Genomic DNA, 17,536 nt, shown 5'->3' on the forward strand with positions numbered 1-17,536 from the left:
CTAGGGGACTGTCACTAAAGCATATACATGCTTAAATTTAAAAAAGAAAATCTGTAAAATGATAATAGAATATTTATACAAAAATAATCAAACTAAGTTATTTTTAAAAATCTGCATATGAAGCACAGGCTGACATAAAGACTGTGTAAGACTGAAGAATGAGTTGACAAGTTTGTCCCAGTTTGTTCTGAATGTCTAGGTGGACCATCTGCAACATGTGATTGGAAATGGATTTACAGTTTATAAAACTTTACCCAGCTCTTCTGAACGCATAGTGTCTACATGAATTGCACACATTACCACTGCAATTAACAGGACATTTGGAATTTGATTTACTCTTGTGACATGTATAACTGCAATCACAAGAATCATTTTTAAAGGCTAGTTGTGCTTTAAATGGGTGTGGGCTCATGAAACTCGAGTAGTTCTGGCTTGTGAGCTTGGCTATGTTTAGTAAAGCTTTGTGCATGATCCACTTTCCTTTTTTTTTATTTTGTCAATTATATATAATTAATTTGTATTTTTTTATAGTAAATGTTCTATATTGTCAGATGTTAATAAGCTCCAGTACCAGTGTAAATGAAAGCAAAGTGTGGTGTCAGCTGCCTATTTAAGACATGCATCAGGCCAGTGGGTTATTTATAGAAAATGGGAGACCTATGTGGGCTGTGTTTAAATCTGGGAGAACAAGGCTTTTGAGTCAGGCAGAGTGGCAGTGATTCATAGTTCAGCCCAGAGTCCCTCTCTCCCTTAGTCCCTCATAATTAAAGTTGAAGCATATGGCCCTATGACCATTTAAGCACAGAGGTATCTGCTGAACTTTTCTGGCATCTTATTTTCATCGTCACTAGCGATGATGGTCCTATAGCCTTGCTTCACAGCAATGAAAATGAAAAGAATGTCACCTTGAGCTGTCACAAGCCGCATCTGGCTGACTAATTACCACATAGTTGTGGCTAATTGATGATGTCTTTGGCAGAATTTTATTGCAAGTTAGTTATATTTTTTGTAAAACATGTCTCAGTAGATGCAGCCACATGTTGTACTACTATGCTTAGTAGCTGTCATTGTTTACATTTCTTAGCTTCCTGAGTTGTGATTCTACTATGTACTTTTTGTCAGACAGTATTTTTTAAAAGTTTTTAATTTTGAAATGGTTTCTCAATCATTTAGCTGTGAACTAATTTCAAAATTAGCACTCATGCATTAGCACTGGCTGAACTCAAACAGTGAAACTGAGTATGGCCATCAAAGTATGATCATTGTAGAATGATGTAAAGTTGCTCTAAAAGATGTTCAGTGGTCAAATCTGAATTGTGTTCGTTCACTGACATCAGTAGCGACCCTGATGCAACTTCTGTCCTCTCGGGATGAGAAATGTCTTTACACATAGTTTTCTAGCAATTCATTCAGAATTTATCAAAATAGCTCAGTTGCAACCGAAGTGGACTAACCTGCAACATTGTCATCCCTAATCACATTGCTAGCATATCTAAAATTTCTCAGACTATATTAGTTTAATAGTATGAGTTGTAAACTAGGAATGGCATAAAAATGGCCACAGAATGGAGCCAGGATGTGTCACAGGGACCACAGTGCCTAGAGGAATAGTATTTGTGAACAGGATTCACATGACATGGCTGAAACCCCTTCTTTTTTTGCAATACTGTAGTTCACAGTAACAATTTTGACTTTGGGCATGGTCTAAGTGCTACTTCAGAGGCCACTAAGGATATTTTCTGGTTGAGCATGGTCCTTAGGAACAGTAATGTTGGGATTAGTGTCATTTTGTTGACTAGCTACCTTAAAGGAGATGAGCACAAATGGTGATAATATGATAATCCTTTACAGTCATGTTTGTTAACCATCCTCATTGTTTCTGTGTTCCGGCATTTTGTTCCTGTTTGTTTTCTTATCAGAGTTGTCTGGTAAGGAAACCAGGGCTGTGCTGTATTACATTTAGTTTTTGATTAGATTACAGAATAGAGTATGCCTGCTAGATAACCCCCCCACCCCCACCCATACACACACACACACACACACATGCACATACAACACAGCATTTTTTCCCTCTTTCACCTCACTCACTCTTCCGCTTCTCTTTCCAACTAAATCATTCATTCCCAGACCTATCCGAGAGTGAAATGGAGCACAGGCCAGGCTTGTTAATGGGGTTCTATGAGCCATAAGATTACTTTCCTACCTGAGCTCATTCCTATGAATCTTTCTTAGAGAAACGACTAAAATAACAAACCACTTTTAGCCATAAGGCAGAATTACAGGAGGACTTAGGTTGTTTAGAAAGGCTGCGATTTCCAGCTCTGTGCCCTCACTGTCGAGCAACAGCAAGCCCTGCACTTGCCTGATATTTCCCGTCTGCTCTGCTTCCCAATGGGACGGAGTCACAAATGTTAACAAGAGAACTCAATTTAAATTCCCCGAGCAATATAATTGGAGCTGTAACAAAGATGGCAGCAGTTTTTTCTCTCTTTCCTCAATGGAAATCACAAGTAATGTGTTTTTTTTCTTTTCTCTCTTTTTTTTTTGATCTACACATTTTTGCCCCTATCTATTCAAACTGTTTACTATTTTGTCATTTATAAGATTACCTGTGCTGCTCGTGTAATTTATTTAATGGAGTTGTCTGCTTTGTGAAAAAATCATTAGCACTCTAGGCTGTTTCTCTATGGCCATGTTATTGACCAAAAAAGCTACATATGATGCAACTGACCAACTATTATTACATTCAGGGTCATGTTTTAAAAGTGTAATTCCCAACAATCTACCAGGCATTCAAGAGTTAGTAGAAAGAAGATTCTGAGATTATTCTTAGCCATTCATTTTCTATCTAAAATTGAACTCCTTACTTAAAGTGTTTCAAAAAAAAAACTGGGCATGACATCTTGGAGGCCTATATATATAAGCTATATTATGCTGAATTATGCTGCCCCTCAGTAGAAACGCAATGATGAAAATATATTCCCAAAAAAGATGTAAAAAGCCAGACCTCGACCCTATATGCCTATCTTGAACCAGTATTGTCAGTCCTGGTACCAGAGATGAATGCTTTTGCACTAGATATAAGATCCTACATGTAGTCTATTGCTTAAAAGAGATGCTTACGTCTGAGAAATTATGCTGCCCCTCCATTTTTGGTTAATTCTGCCACCAGTTTCAGACTAAAGTTTGTGTAATGTTTGTGTGTGTTCAAAAAGTATGTGGCCAACTTCTTCCTGCATTAGTGTTCAACATTATTCTGGAACTGCAATATTCATCACACATGCAAAGAACTGAAGTGTTAACAAACAGAGCTGGTTCTCACAACTCTTTGTCCTCAGTCAGCACATCACAGTGTCAACGATCATATTTTCAAGTGACACTGTCTCACCATGTGGCTGTGTTTTTGCACATGCTGACACATTTCATTGTCAGGGAATTACCAACATGCACTGTGATAGCACAGCTATGGCTGATTTTTACATTCTGTTAAAATAAGGGTCTCCCTGGGGAACCAAAGTTATTGGAATTGAGCATATGTTTACTTCGAATAGGTCGTTTAAATAAACTTTGAGATTGAGATTTTGTTGGGAACACTGCACTAGGGGATGCTGTCTATCTGTAATTGCACAGCAAAGTCACTCACTGTAACAAATTAGAAAATGCAGGTGCACTGAAGTAATGTAAAAACTGTCTTGCCTTCACACAGCTTAGCTTGGGTATCTGTGCTTTTTCATTGTTCAAGTGGAGACATGCTAACCAAGATGGATCACATGGCAAAAAACTCCAATACCTGGGAATTGAACTCTGCTCCTCATTGTGAGATTCATAGCAGGACTGCAGAGTTTACTTCCCAATAGACTACTTCACACAGACTCTGACAGCTGGAATATTGATTCAATTTTCCTTTGATATATACCTGCTTTGCACACTAGGCCTAGCATTGTCCTGCCTATATGACTTTAAAATATAAGGCTTGTGGATAGGAACTTCCTGTTTTATTTCAAAGCTTCCTGTTTACCTGCTATGATAATTTATTTTGTTTTTGTTGTATCATATCATATAAGAATAATAATTGATGGGTGAAATGTGAAATGTCTCACATCTTCATTTATGGTAAATTTCACAGTAACCTGCTTTTACTGGAAGAATGAGAGATTTCATAAGTTGACTGTATGTTTGTGCAGTAAAGTTACACTGTCAGTAATAATTTTCTTTAAACTGGAGCATATCCAATATTTTTTTTCCCTGCAACAGGCTACATTTTTGTTTATTTCCAGCTTTACAGTTTTCCTCACTGCACAGTGACAGTAAGGCATGACAAGGGCTTTGCATATGCACACTAGAAGAGCTACTCATGCTTTGAAAGGACTTGAGAAGACTTGCTTTTGTTAAGCATAGCTCACGTATAATTTGGGTCCTGATTGCTAATTTTAGTTTTCTCTGGCCTACCTTGAAGACTTTATCAAGACATGACAACCAGTGTACTGATTTTGTTACCGGTTTTCACCATGGCCGTTTTTGTCATTCTAATTGTTTCTATTTCTGTTCTGAGATTTTTGGCATGAAGCTAAAGCCCTGATTCACACTTTCCTATTAAACCAGTGAGATTTTTTTTTTTTTTGTTCTTTTACCAAAAAACTGTTTTTTGTGGTACTTCATGTCCTGCTTTTTTCTACTCATGCCTAATATGCAGTTCCATGTCCATGTATTTTTCAATGCATGTTAAATAGTTGAGTTATAGTAGGATGAATCCATACAGAATTATTGCCATACTGTGACAAGGTTTTGATTTAACTCTGTTGTAAATTCTGTTGAATTGTATTGCACTACATTGTACGTCGCTTACCATAGTTTATTCCTGCATTATGAACATATTGTGGAAAAGTATTTAACACATATAACAGTAAAATGCAGTCCAATACAGCATCACCGTAATATGTATCCTCTAAATAAGTCAACACACAAACAACTAAAGTAGTTATCTAAGCTGAAGCTGGCAATTAAAGTATTACTGTGTTTCTTGCAGGGCATCTGTATTGCATTTCATTAGTGCACATAGTCATTTCTATGTTTTAACTAGGCAGGTTGTTGGGTAAGGGCACCTTAAGGCTGAATCTACAGTTTCAGATGGTAAATCATGTGTACAGTGATGTTATTATGCTTTTTATGCTAATGATTGTGATCCCTGTATGTAGTGGTCATAACAGCTATTTTTCATTGCGCAGAAAAAAAGTAATTGTTTCCTGTAAACCCTCCAAAACAGTGAAAAGAGGTGTGATATTCTCTAGTGCATCCATCCTTAAATTGCACACACGTCATTATCACTTTCCCATCGCAGTATCCAAGCACCCCCATATCCCAGCATTTAAAGGAAATTAACTGTCAGCGTGGAGTGCACAAGGTTGTAATTTGCATGGAAAGACTGAGAGCATGTCATAGATAGTAATAGCAATACATGTAGCGTACAGTTGTGATTGGCATTTCATTGTTTGAATTTAAACACAACAATCTAGTGATATACAGCAAAATAAGCAGTTTTTCAGATCAGTAAACCTAACAGTCCTCTGATACTTGTGTGTCTCTTGATGGAAACACGTTGGTATCAGAAGCCTCAGTTTGCACAACTAAAGGCTGCATATCAATTTACTGGGCTCCAGTCTTTCATTACTGAATTGCCCTAAATTTAAATCAGCTTATTTTACGTGGCAAATATAAAAATGGAATCCATAATCTAAGTTGTAAATGCAGCTGTTAGTGTTTCCATCTGGAACATGGTAGCCTACTGTAAAAATGTGATGATTCATAAAACAGAAGAATTCCAATACAACTGATCTGAAAAGTATACTTAGACGCAGAACTTGTCTAAATTTATTCAGTAAGTTTCCACCTTTAATCTCTACTGAACCCTTATCCGAAGATATAGCTGTTCTGACCGTGGCTGTACACGTATGCGACTGACATGGCAATATTGTGACTGCCACATTTTCTTAGTTGCCTTAAAGCCAGTAATACTTATTTATGTGCTGGCTTTTAAAACAAATTTCCAAGTTTGATATGAAAGGCATTCATGTACCTTGTATTTTCAGCTGTAGTACAGAGCGCAGGCCTGGCCAAAGTGTTTCTCTGAAAGGCTCTGGCACCAACTGCATGGAGAGAGACTGTGAACTTGGAGTGTTTGCAAAGTGAAGTTCAGTCAAATTAATCATGCTGTCAGACAATGAGAGCAGAGCACCCCAGGGCTAAAAGGGAGACAAGGCCTTTCAGCAAGAAGAATACGCTGCACTACTGTATATGTTTTGGGCTTGTTATTCATTTTCACTAAGGGGGGCAGGGGGGTTGGGAATGGGGAGGTTATGTAGTAGTGTGCTCCCGCTCTCTCTGTGCCAGGGAATATATCTATCGTTCCGGGGAGCCATTTCCCATAAGAGGGGATAAATGGATGTAGCTGAAGGTGAGGACAATGCAGGAACATCACATTTAGAAGCTTATTCATCAAGTTCATAGGTGGTGTCAGGCCTCTGCCAAATGTTGCATTTTCACAGCACCCTTGTAAAGGAACTGTTACTGGCCTTGCAGGCATCCCAACACTGGTCATACTTCATAGCTAATTTGTTTCTCCATATTAATGTTCAAAATAGATGACACAGTGTTACATTTGCTATTCAGATTCAGTGTTTTCTTCTTCTCTCTCTCTCTCTCTCTCTTCTACTGAAATTGTTCCAACTTCCTTCAGTTGGTCCAAGGATCAATTCTGTCTAAACAAATTTTTTGTTCTTTCAAGAGTTCAGACTTAATACAGGGTTGTCATCTCTATGCAGATTGTATTTGTAACTGAACACGTTTTTCTTTGTTTTAAGGTTTTGGATGTTGTTCGTTAGTGTCTAGTCATGCTATTGTATTGCTTTTCCTAGATATGCACTATTTTTCAATGCCATACATGTTTACATCTGGTGTCTGAATAAACCTGTGCTGCCTTTACATGAAAGTCATAGTGTCACCGGCTCAGACACTAGAAACATTTTCATAATACATCCCACACAGCTCAAGTGAACACATGAATAATTCAGAGAAGTGATTGTTCTCATGACATGTATTATTTCACCTATATTAACTGAAAATGGCCATAAATGATGGAAATAAATATGATAGTGTTGTCACATTGGTCAAGTTGATTTTTAATTTCTTTGGAAGTGTTTTCTTAAGTAGCAGTGTGTTGAGCTCTCATGGCCACCATACTCACAGCACTTTGGTAAAATTAGAATGGTGGTCCTCTAGCTGACAGTCATAGTCTGATTTCATACAGTCCACAGTGACTTGAAACACAGTGTGTATATTAACATTTAACCAAAAGTACAGTCTTCCTCTAACATTAGTTATGGTATTTTTGTTGCCTAAATCACAGACAGGACTTTAGATGCAAGTCCTGTAGTTTGACAGTCATTTGCTTTGTGCTCAGCCATCCGACCAATTACCTGTCCAGAACATCACAACAACAAAACTATTTAGTAATATATGAATATCATTTATAGGATGGTTGGCAGGTGATAGACTGATGCACCAGCTGTTGTTCAGTTTTTGCATGTAATGTACCACAAAGTCACTTCACATCTGCACAATGCACACAAACCACAAGCCTTCGCTGGAGATGGCACAGATGCTCTTCTTTATCCATCTTCTATGGTTTTTCCTTCCCCTTTTTCATGCATTAGATACACCTTTGATGCCCTGCCCTTTTATATTGTCTTCTTTTCATGTATCAATTTATCTCTCATACGCTCAGCCAAATCTTCCCTTCTCCTTTTTTCCCACATTTTTCTTTCCTTTTCCCTCCCTATTTATCCCCTCCCTTCCAATCTTCCATGCCTGCATTTGCAGACACAGAGAAATGTGTCTCAGTCACTACCATTATCCAGATACCTTCTGGATGTGCTTGTGAACACAGTGGGAGCAGTCATAGTGATATATGGCTGTAATCCCACCGCTGCAGCATGGCACGGCTGTCAGTTGCCATGGGAGACAAGATGATTTATATTCTGCAGCTCTGGTTATGGCCCACTATAAGTGATACTAATGTTAAAGGCCTGATCATGCATTCTTGTGCAAAAATAAAGATCCTGTCACCAATTCGAACAATAGAGTTTATTCACTGAGATTTAGATTCAGACTCAGTGATTCAGTAATCCAGACTCCAAGTTCAACTTATCTGTGAAAAAAAAAGCTGATTGGTGCATCACAGCTAACTTTTCTTTAGAGCAGCAGAAGGTTTTTCCACTGTGGGGAACAACCAATGTTCGCCTGTGTCTCATTGCTGTTTCATCTGCACATATGTTTCGGGTTATGTGCCACTGACATTTTGTTGCCACTGATAAAACAAGAGGCCAGTTTTCATTGGAGCACGATGCATGCGTAGTGTTTGATCGACCATGAAGTGCATCAAAATGAAACATTGATCAGTGACTTCTTAAGGCATTATTGATTTCAGCAGGTACAGCATTGTTAAATGGGACAAAACTACGTATAGTAATACACTGAGCTGTAAAGGAACACTGTGTAAAAGCTAGCTCAAATTATACTGTGGCAATATTACTTATAGCCACATTTGAAGTGTTTAAGTGGTGGGCTAAATCTCAGAATGCATAGGTTCACAGTGAATGACAAATTGAACTGTAGCTCAAATCCTAACTGGATTGATTAATTGACTTTAATCAACTATGAATCATTTGTAAAACCCAGATCCTTTTGTATCCATCATTGAATCTATTTTGGCTTATATTTTAACATTTTTAACTAAAGTTGAAAATAAGTATATTTGGAAGATTTAGTTAGACTGTGCTTTGTCTGGGCTGACAAGAAATAAACACTAATGAAAATGAATGCAGTGCATGTTTTAGCTTTTGTTTTAACAGGTCTGAATACACCTTTAGTGTATTGTCATGTTTTAAGTTGATCTGGTGACCTTGTTAGCACCAGTTACTTACTTAATACAGCCAGTAGTTTTGGTGTGATATTGTCAGAACTTTAAAGCTGATAAGTTCAAACTATCAAGGAACATTTGACTACATCAGCTATTATTGATACACAATAAAAGCATAGCTGCTTTATTATTGTTTGACGTTTTACTCTTTTTTTTGGCCTTTTGGCAGATAATATACAGTATTAATGCTCACTAGTGCCAGTATATTCTGCTATTGCAGTGACCATCATTTTGAACTTACAGAAAGAGCACAAGTTAGAGACTTGAAAGCAGATTAATCAGTAACAATTTTATTAAACTAGTCACCATTTAAAAAGCAAAAAATGTGAGTTTGAGACACATCAAAGTTCTCTGATCTATCGCTGAATTTTCATTCTTTTGGATTTGAATTCCTGCTCGCAGAAAAGCAGTTCACCTTGGCTTCACAGCACATCTCAACTAAAATATTACTTAGATGCAGTTTTGTTGACGTTTTGGCTGATCACCTTTTTTTCTCTGAACAGAAATCTTTGCTGTCTGACTGAGTCTAGCTTAGTCTAATAATTCCTAATTATGACATATGGCCTTTTCTTTTTCAAAGCGGAACATTTTACAGGCAATAAAATGTGAATACAGAACTTAATTAGTGACTTGTGTCCTATTAGTGAGAGGTTGTATCTCATCAATTAAAAATTATAATGTTTTTTGTTTTGTTTCACACCTTGATTACTGCCTGCTGCCTGAGATCCAGGCAGAACCTGTCTTCTTTAATATAAAAATATGCATATCTGGAAACTTCTTAAATAATGAAGTACTACAATTATATTTGTATTGTTTTTTTATCATTTTGTTACAAATGGCAGTGATGTGTCAAAATGCATTTTTCATTACAAATACATTTTATACTTTGTGCATTCTCTGAATTTGATCATTTTCAGTGTAAAAACTTTGTACTACAAAGAGGACATTTCAGAAAGGGGTGAAAATTGGTTTTATGTTTGACACACTTGAAAACAGTTGGAGGTATCTGAAGTGTGTGAATGATATAAAACTATTGTTTAATATGAATGTGACATTATTTCAACTCAGATATTGTCGTCCTCTTTCATCTAACACAGAACACATCACTGTGTCTTCTACTATATAACTATTTCTGAATAGATTTTATGTTAATGTTTCCATTTCCAGTGTTGTGATGGAGAATGAGCTGCAGATCAGGTTCCCCTTTGATCTAACACCGTAGACTTTGCTTCTTTCTCTCTCCTGTCATCTGATATAATATTCATATTTATTAAATATTCTTCCTGGTTCTACAGTTAAAGTAAACAAGAAAGAGATATACGGGCCACCCTTTGATCTAACACTGAAGACTGCACTCTCTCCTGCCTTATGGTGGAGTAGATATGCATTAATAATTTGGTTTTTCTGTATGTTTTCACAAGGGGTGATGTTGAACGCTCCTGAACCACTCTTTAATTTGGCACCAAGAACTGCATCAATATTAATCTGTGTGTGTTTGTGTCTGTTAACGCAGGTATGGTGAACTACAGTGAGGTGTCTGGCTACCCCCTCGTTCAGCACTGGAGTCTGCGCTCTGTGCTGTACCATGTCAAACTCAATCAGTGGGTCCTCTCTCAAGGTAAATCAAGCTGCGCTTCCAGCAATTAATTATATATGTCATTTGTTTTTACTGATGATTTATTTATGCTGGAGGAGACTGTATACTGCTCTTGGTGTCATAAACTCATAAAAACAAAAAAGAAAAACAGCACCGTCAGCTATCAATTATTTATCACATTGTAATTAATATGACACATCAAGGTTAGCAGTTCATCATAACAGCTTGAGTACTTTGTTTAATTTTCATTTTTGATCAGCTAGGTGATTAACAGGCATGCTGCCATCTCTTGATCATCATATTTTCATTGTTTTAGTGGTTAAAGTTACAATAGTGACATCTTTATTTGTTTCAATTTCTTTTAAAAGTTATTGAGATACATGTTGTACTGTTGAAGTAACTGTAACAGAAAAATAAATGCAGAAAGTTACCTGCAGAATAACATGAAACAAGTTACTAAACAACAACAGAAGTACTTCTATAGTGATGATAATGTGATAATGGTGAAGACTACAGATGTAGTTTGCATCAGGAATGCATTGGTGTTAATCCTGCATCGAGCTAAAAAAAAATCCAACATGAAGTTCTTATTTCTGCCATCAGTTGTCGCAAAACCTATTAGGCTGTTTGTGGATGGGCAAATATACAGGAAGTGCCGCAGATAAATGATTTGTTACGCCAGGTTTCATGTATCTAGTCAAAGATCTATTAAACATGGAGCTCAACACTATAAGTTACTAAAATAGTAAACGCCATGTACAGTTTGCTAGAATGAAAACATCTTTGTGAACACTCACTTCACATTTGATATATCACAGCTGCTGTCACATTAAAACATATTATAGTTGACCACAGAGAGGGGAGGTGTACTACTGCACTACTGTAAATCAACTCTGCCAAATCACTTTTTACAATCCACTTTTTCTGTCATCAGTGTCATCTCTAAGAAACATCAGCTGATCCTTTTTAACAGGTTAACTGTTGGGGATGATGGCGAAAGTAGGAAGTGTAGCGCTGACATATCGACAGTGTAAGTTCGACTCTAGAATGAGTCCTGCTCTGGAAGTAAGGCTGCCTTTTATTGTCTGTTAACTTTCTTAATTATTTTTTACAGACAACAGAACAAAAACAGTCACGTAGACTGACAAATGGCAGCAGTGTGCATATTTATGGCGTAAATTATTATTAAATATTTGCATCCACATTTTCTTTAAATTTACACAGTGGTACACAGTAACTTCGTTACAGAGAGGAGGCTGGTGCATAATGGGTAAAAAGAAAAACAGCCAGGGTAATCAGAATATACACAATACAAATAAAATAAATAATATACTATCATCCGAAGTGTTAGGCAAGTTATTTTTAAAAAAGTAATTAGTTATAGTAATCAGTTACTTCTCCCAAAACTAACTGTTACTAAATTATTTACAGCATTATAAAAGTAACTTGTTACCAGGGAAAGGAACTACTGCATTACATTTTTTTAATGTTCAAATATGTCAGTGAATTTGGATGTTCTTGAACTTTAAATTCACCTGTATCTTCAATTATTATCATCCTTACATTGATTTTACCAATTTTTTGTTTCGGAACGTAATCCATTAAATACATTCCTTACAAGATATATCTGGGTTTCCAGTTTAGCTGCACAGAAATGTTTCAGGAAAGAGAGTTGGCTGATTGTCTGCTTGAAGTCATGCAAAAAGTTTGTTAAAGCAAAGCAACACACAACCCACACATTATCACTGTTTGCAACAAACCCTTATTTCTTTACTTGAGTTTCTAAGTATGCATTCATTATAGTATGGGTTAAAGTATGGCCTGTCCTTGTGCATGGTGCTGTATGTGTGAGTGTGAGCTGAGCGCCACCTACAGACATGCTGTGGTACAAATGACAAACAGTTGCAGTAAACGTAGCAACTTCCTGCGGCACAGTGTGACACTTTTAAATGCTACCACTGAAGCACCACAGGGTGCATTGCTAGCAATTTTATAATGAAGTGCTAAAATGTTCAAGTTGGGTCCATTATATCAAACCCTTGTTGGGCAGTCAATTATGAACTGATTGTGATGGTGCTGTTGAGCTGCAGCGCTTGAAAAGACCCATGAAAGAAAATATATGGGGGAGGGTCAACTTCCTTTTAATCTCAAATTAGCCAAATGTCATTTCAAAAGGGCACAAATTAAAAAGGCTGCTCTACAAGATAACCAAACAAGAGGGACACAGAGCTGCAGGCTAACAACAGCATCCACTGACTATTGTAATTACACCCTTAACTCCCAAGTTAACTGTATAATAACTCATAATATCTGCACTTAATCAGGGTCTTTATGAAGACAGATGTATCCAAACAAAATGAAAACCAGCATTTTTATTTTTTCTTCTCTTTCTCAAAAGCAAAGGTGCTCTGGATAGCAAAGGGTTTTTTAGCAGTTCTCATAAAGAGGTGGCCTTTCCAGGGGGCACCCATACCCAGGGCCTCATAATCGGGTGCTAAAGTTAGGTTATTGCCTTACAGGGAGAGCAAATGAGAACACACAGTCATAACAGCCAATGCCGGAAAGATGGGATGTTCCCTTTATTTAATATAACATAGAGAGATCATAGAGAGGCATTATTTCACCATACTTAGAATCACTCACAGCTTCCAATCCTGATCAAAAATGTTTAATATTCAATCATACATTTCTTACTGAGATCCTTTTTCCCAGAACTTTTCAAACAAGAGGAGACAGGATCATTAAAGTTATTAGGAGTCTTTATCCTTGAACCTTGAAAATGTCTGCCAAATTTCATGGCAATCAATCTAGCAGATGATGAGATAATTCACAGGATAAGAGAGAGCAATGACAGGCAGATTGTGTCATAGGAAAAACATAGCGGCTCATTACTCAGTTTATACTGGTAACTGTAATTAGGATTCATCCCCAGGGTATCATGAATCTTTGTACCGAATTTTATGCAATCCATTCAATAGCTGTTGAGCTATTCCACTAAAAGCCAAACATGTCAACCTGGTGGTTGTGCCAAAGGAAAAGTGATAGGATCATCAAAGCGACTGTAATTCATTATGAAGGAGCCATGAATGTCTCTAGAAATTTGCATGGTTATTTAGACAGTAGGTGATAAAATATAGTATTTCAGCCAGAAACCAAAATTATGGACATTGTCATCCCTAAAGCCATGCTGCTAGGCTCGCTAAAAAGGTTTTGACAAATACCTCATTTATGACTGTTAACTGCTTTATGTTAAATGTAGGCCTACATCGGTAATGCAAAATATTGTCAGGTTTACACAGATGATTGACTGCTGTTTGTATTAAATTTTCCTTTATATTTAATGTGTCCTCCTCTAAAGAAACAATGTGAATCTCATAGCATATTTCATGGGACTCTATTTTCAAATGGCAGTGGATTGGGCATCAGATGTACAGAGTACACTTAAAGAACAGATCTTCAGCTTCGTTCTTTCTCGTTGCCGAATTCTCTCACGTCATTGTGGGAAATCGAAAGCTTCCTACATGAACCATTTTACGTGTAAAACAATGGATGTCAGATGCAAATGTGATGATGGATATTCACACAGATATGTAAGGATAGGTTGATGGACTAAAAGAAGGTCAAGAGAAATGCGTATCTCCTTTTATTTTGTTGGTCTGTGTCTCTGTCTCTCTGATGGCGTGTCACATGTGAGAAAGCTTTGCAGCCATAGCAAGACCAAGGCGTTCTGACAGCGCCTGCCATGAAATCTTCACAGAATAAGATAGCTGTGCATAGGTATTTAGTCAAGCAATACTTCTTCCAAAGGCTGCTCCTAGCTGACACCTCAAAGATTGTACTGAATATTTTCTGACAGGTTTTTCACTACTAAATACATTATTCTAAGAAATTATGCCTGCTCCTTTTTCCACTGCATGAATTCTTTTTTAGGAGGTGTTTCCAGGTAAAGTTAAATTTCTTGAAAGATTTCATTCAATTCCTCTGTGTGGCTGGAAGGAGAGTGTCATTTTATAATTTGGATTATTGTCATATTTTAAGTGCATGTGTTATTCATAAATCCATTATAAACAGTTTCCTTTCTGATAAGTGCAGCCACTCTACTGTAAATACAGCTGTAACCGTTCTAATGCATTTCCATTGGTGCTGTTTGTGATTTTAAAGTAGCTCCCATGTCTGCTGAGGATAAAGTTTCTATTTTCTCTTTTCTCAGAAGTGCCTCTGTCTTTTTTACTCCCATTTCTCTCTTCAGCTCATCATATTTCAACAGCCACCGGAGGAGTGAGGCTACTGATTTTTACATCTGATAGCAAAGCTCCCATCGCTCATCCTCACTGCGCTTTCTGTCTCTCACTTCAGTGGCCTCCTAATTTAATTTTAGAGAAGAAGTAAGAGCAAGCAGAGTGTGAGTGCTGAGATATTAATATTGCTTCGCCTGGAAATGATAATGATAAACTGCTATTGCGCTTTGCTTTCCAATATTTGCAGAGAGAATCCCAGTGAGCATGTGGTCATTGATGTATCATATCAAACATGCCTTCTCATGTCCTTTATTTTCTGGTTCAGCCAAGTCAGTGAATTCACTAAAATTAATATTCTTTGCTTGTTTTCAAAGAAATGTGTCAATACAACACCAAAAAAACAAAAAACAAAAATACCCTAATCCCATTAGTTTGTAAAATCCTTTTTGCCTGCCATTGTGAGTATAAGCTAATACATCTAGTCCCTAAAGGAGAGTCTGTCTAAATGTACGCCTGATACACAGCAGAGGGTTGTGCTGTGATATAGTCATGGGCCTCTCTGATAATATTTGCTGAGCAGTTTTGTAAACGTTCCTAAAACCTTTTATAGTAAAAAGTATAGTTAAAGATAAACCTCCTTTAAAAGCAGTCTCATTAAGAGTGACACCTCTGAAATCATCATTTAGTAATGGCAGGAATCTTGTTTTTAGTTGCAGGAGCCTCCTATATCTATTATATGTAAGTTGGATTGGTAAAAAAAAAAAAAAAAAGCTTTAATATTTAAGCTTGGATGGATATAGCCATTGAACAAAACATTCTCAAAGCTCATTTACTTGCTTGACCTGGAGCCTTAAACCGTATGCCATGGTCCTCATCTGCACACTGTGTTTGCACAGTTGTCATTGAACTGTAGATGTTCAAACTTTCTGTGATTAATTCTCAACAGACTTTTCATTTCTGCTGACTTAAAAGTTGAATGTCACAGTTCATTGTTGACCTAGGAAACAGCAGTGAACAAAACAATTTCCACTCAAGGTCCATTTTCTTGCTTGCTCTGCGTCTGTGAACCATGTGATATAGCATTAAAAGGACTCTGAAATATGTTTATTTTCTGTTTCTAAATAGATGCAGATTGTCTTTGATTTCCACATCACAGTTTTATGACTGAAAGAGGAAATAACACATTCTTCCTGTGACAAATCAAATGTAGAATCAATGTGCAATGAAGCACCATTGCTAAGTTTAATACAATCAGGTTCTGCTGCTACAGAATTACAGTATGACCAGTAGGCTATGGTGGCTAATGTTACCAAATGTCAAAGATATTGCAATGTTATCTACTGTAGCTGACATAACTGAATAGGTTTCATGACTTCATCACTGTTCTGTACTTTGTGCTACCATTATGTTACATTTTAACATTGACCATTATGATTACCATAATCAGATGCCCATTTTTGCCCTGGGGCTAACTAATGTGTTCATCTGGCTTTTATTAGCTTTACCAATTAGATATTCTGATTTTCATAAGGCACTATAATGGTGCTATTGTACACAAAACAGTAACAACTTAAGATCAAGAGGATTTCAAGTTTCACTGTGTATAAGTAAATGGAATTTGTTTTTTTTTTTGTTAAGGTGAGCCCATGATTGTTCATATCCATGTGAAGACACTGGATAATGTGTACTGTTTGGTTCAGGGGTTCATGAATAATAAATAGCTGGCTCACATGTCCACTAAACCTGTTTAAGACCCTTAGTTGCAGAGACCTGACAAAACTGCCTGTATAATTTCAGAGACAAACCTGGATTTAAAAGTACAGAAAGATGTGCTCTGAAGAAGGTGTACTACATCTAGAACACACATCCTTGACATGTGATTATCAGATAGATTTTGATTGTTACTAATAATTGTTGTAAGTTCTGTATTACAGTGTCATGAAGATGAAACACCAAATGACCCAAAAGAAGGCCCACCATCTTGTCATTGTTATGTAATTTCATTCAAACTCCACTGGTACAGTACCATCAGTGTTCAAATGACATTTGAGTTAAATTTCATGACAGCTGTAACTGCAACAAAAAGTAATGGCACTGTTCACATTTTCCTGGTTTTCTTCATATGTTGGTCATGAAATATGATTAGATCTTCACAAATAACAAACCCAATATTTCTAGTTTGATAAAACAAAAACAGTCATGATCTTTAAACATACAAAGCAGTGGTGGAAAAGGTAAGGACAGCACTAGGCTTCTGATGTCCTTCAGCATTAAATGGAGTCAGGTATTAGGAACCTTGAATTCCAATCAATGAAATGAGAATGGAGGTGTAGAATATAAAATCACTCAAATAGTGTTGGTGTGCTATTGAAAAGCAGCATCAGCTGATGTGGACTGTGTCACAAAAAAAAAAAAAAAAGATCTCAGACTTCCTGTATATTCGTCAGACCAGAGTTAGACATATTGTGTGTAGGTGGAGACAATTTGGTACTGTGGCTACTCTCCACAGAAGAGGGTGACCAGCCAAGATCCCTCCAAAGACACAGAATGTTTGATGAGGTAAAACAGCTACAATCTGTGTAAAAATCTTTACACAGTTGCATGCCCTCTCTCAATGATTCAGTTTTTTTTTTCTCCAGTTATTACTGGAGAGAATCTTAGCATTTAGCACCATTAAAAGATATGCTGCGGCTAGTTCCTAATGCCATGAGGGGTTCGGCGACAGAT

The 17,536-nt window shown here is 36.9% G+C and overlaps 1 protein-coding gene across 1 annotated transcript in view; it reads left to right on the forward strand.

Moving 5' to 3' along the window:
* astn1 (astrotactin 1) overlaps positions 1-17,536 on the forward strand; it is a 377,251-nt gene that overhangs the window by 204,816 nt on the left and 154,899 nt on the right. The window contains exon 16 of the mRNA XM_026312724.1: positions 10,488-10,592. Coding sequence (XP_026168509.1) covers positions 10,488-10,592 — 105 coding nt within the window. The remainder of the gene's footprint in view (positions 1-10,487; positions 10,593-17,536) is intronic.

Source organism: Mastacembelus armatus, chromosome 17 (assembly GCF_900324485.2).
Source record: "Mastacembelus armatus chromosome 17, fMasArm1.2, whole genome shotgun sequence".
NCBI classification, from domain to species: domain Eukaryota; kingdom Metazoa; phylum Chordata; class Actinopteri; order Synbranchiformes; family Mastacembelidae; genus Mastacembelus; species Mastacembelus armatus.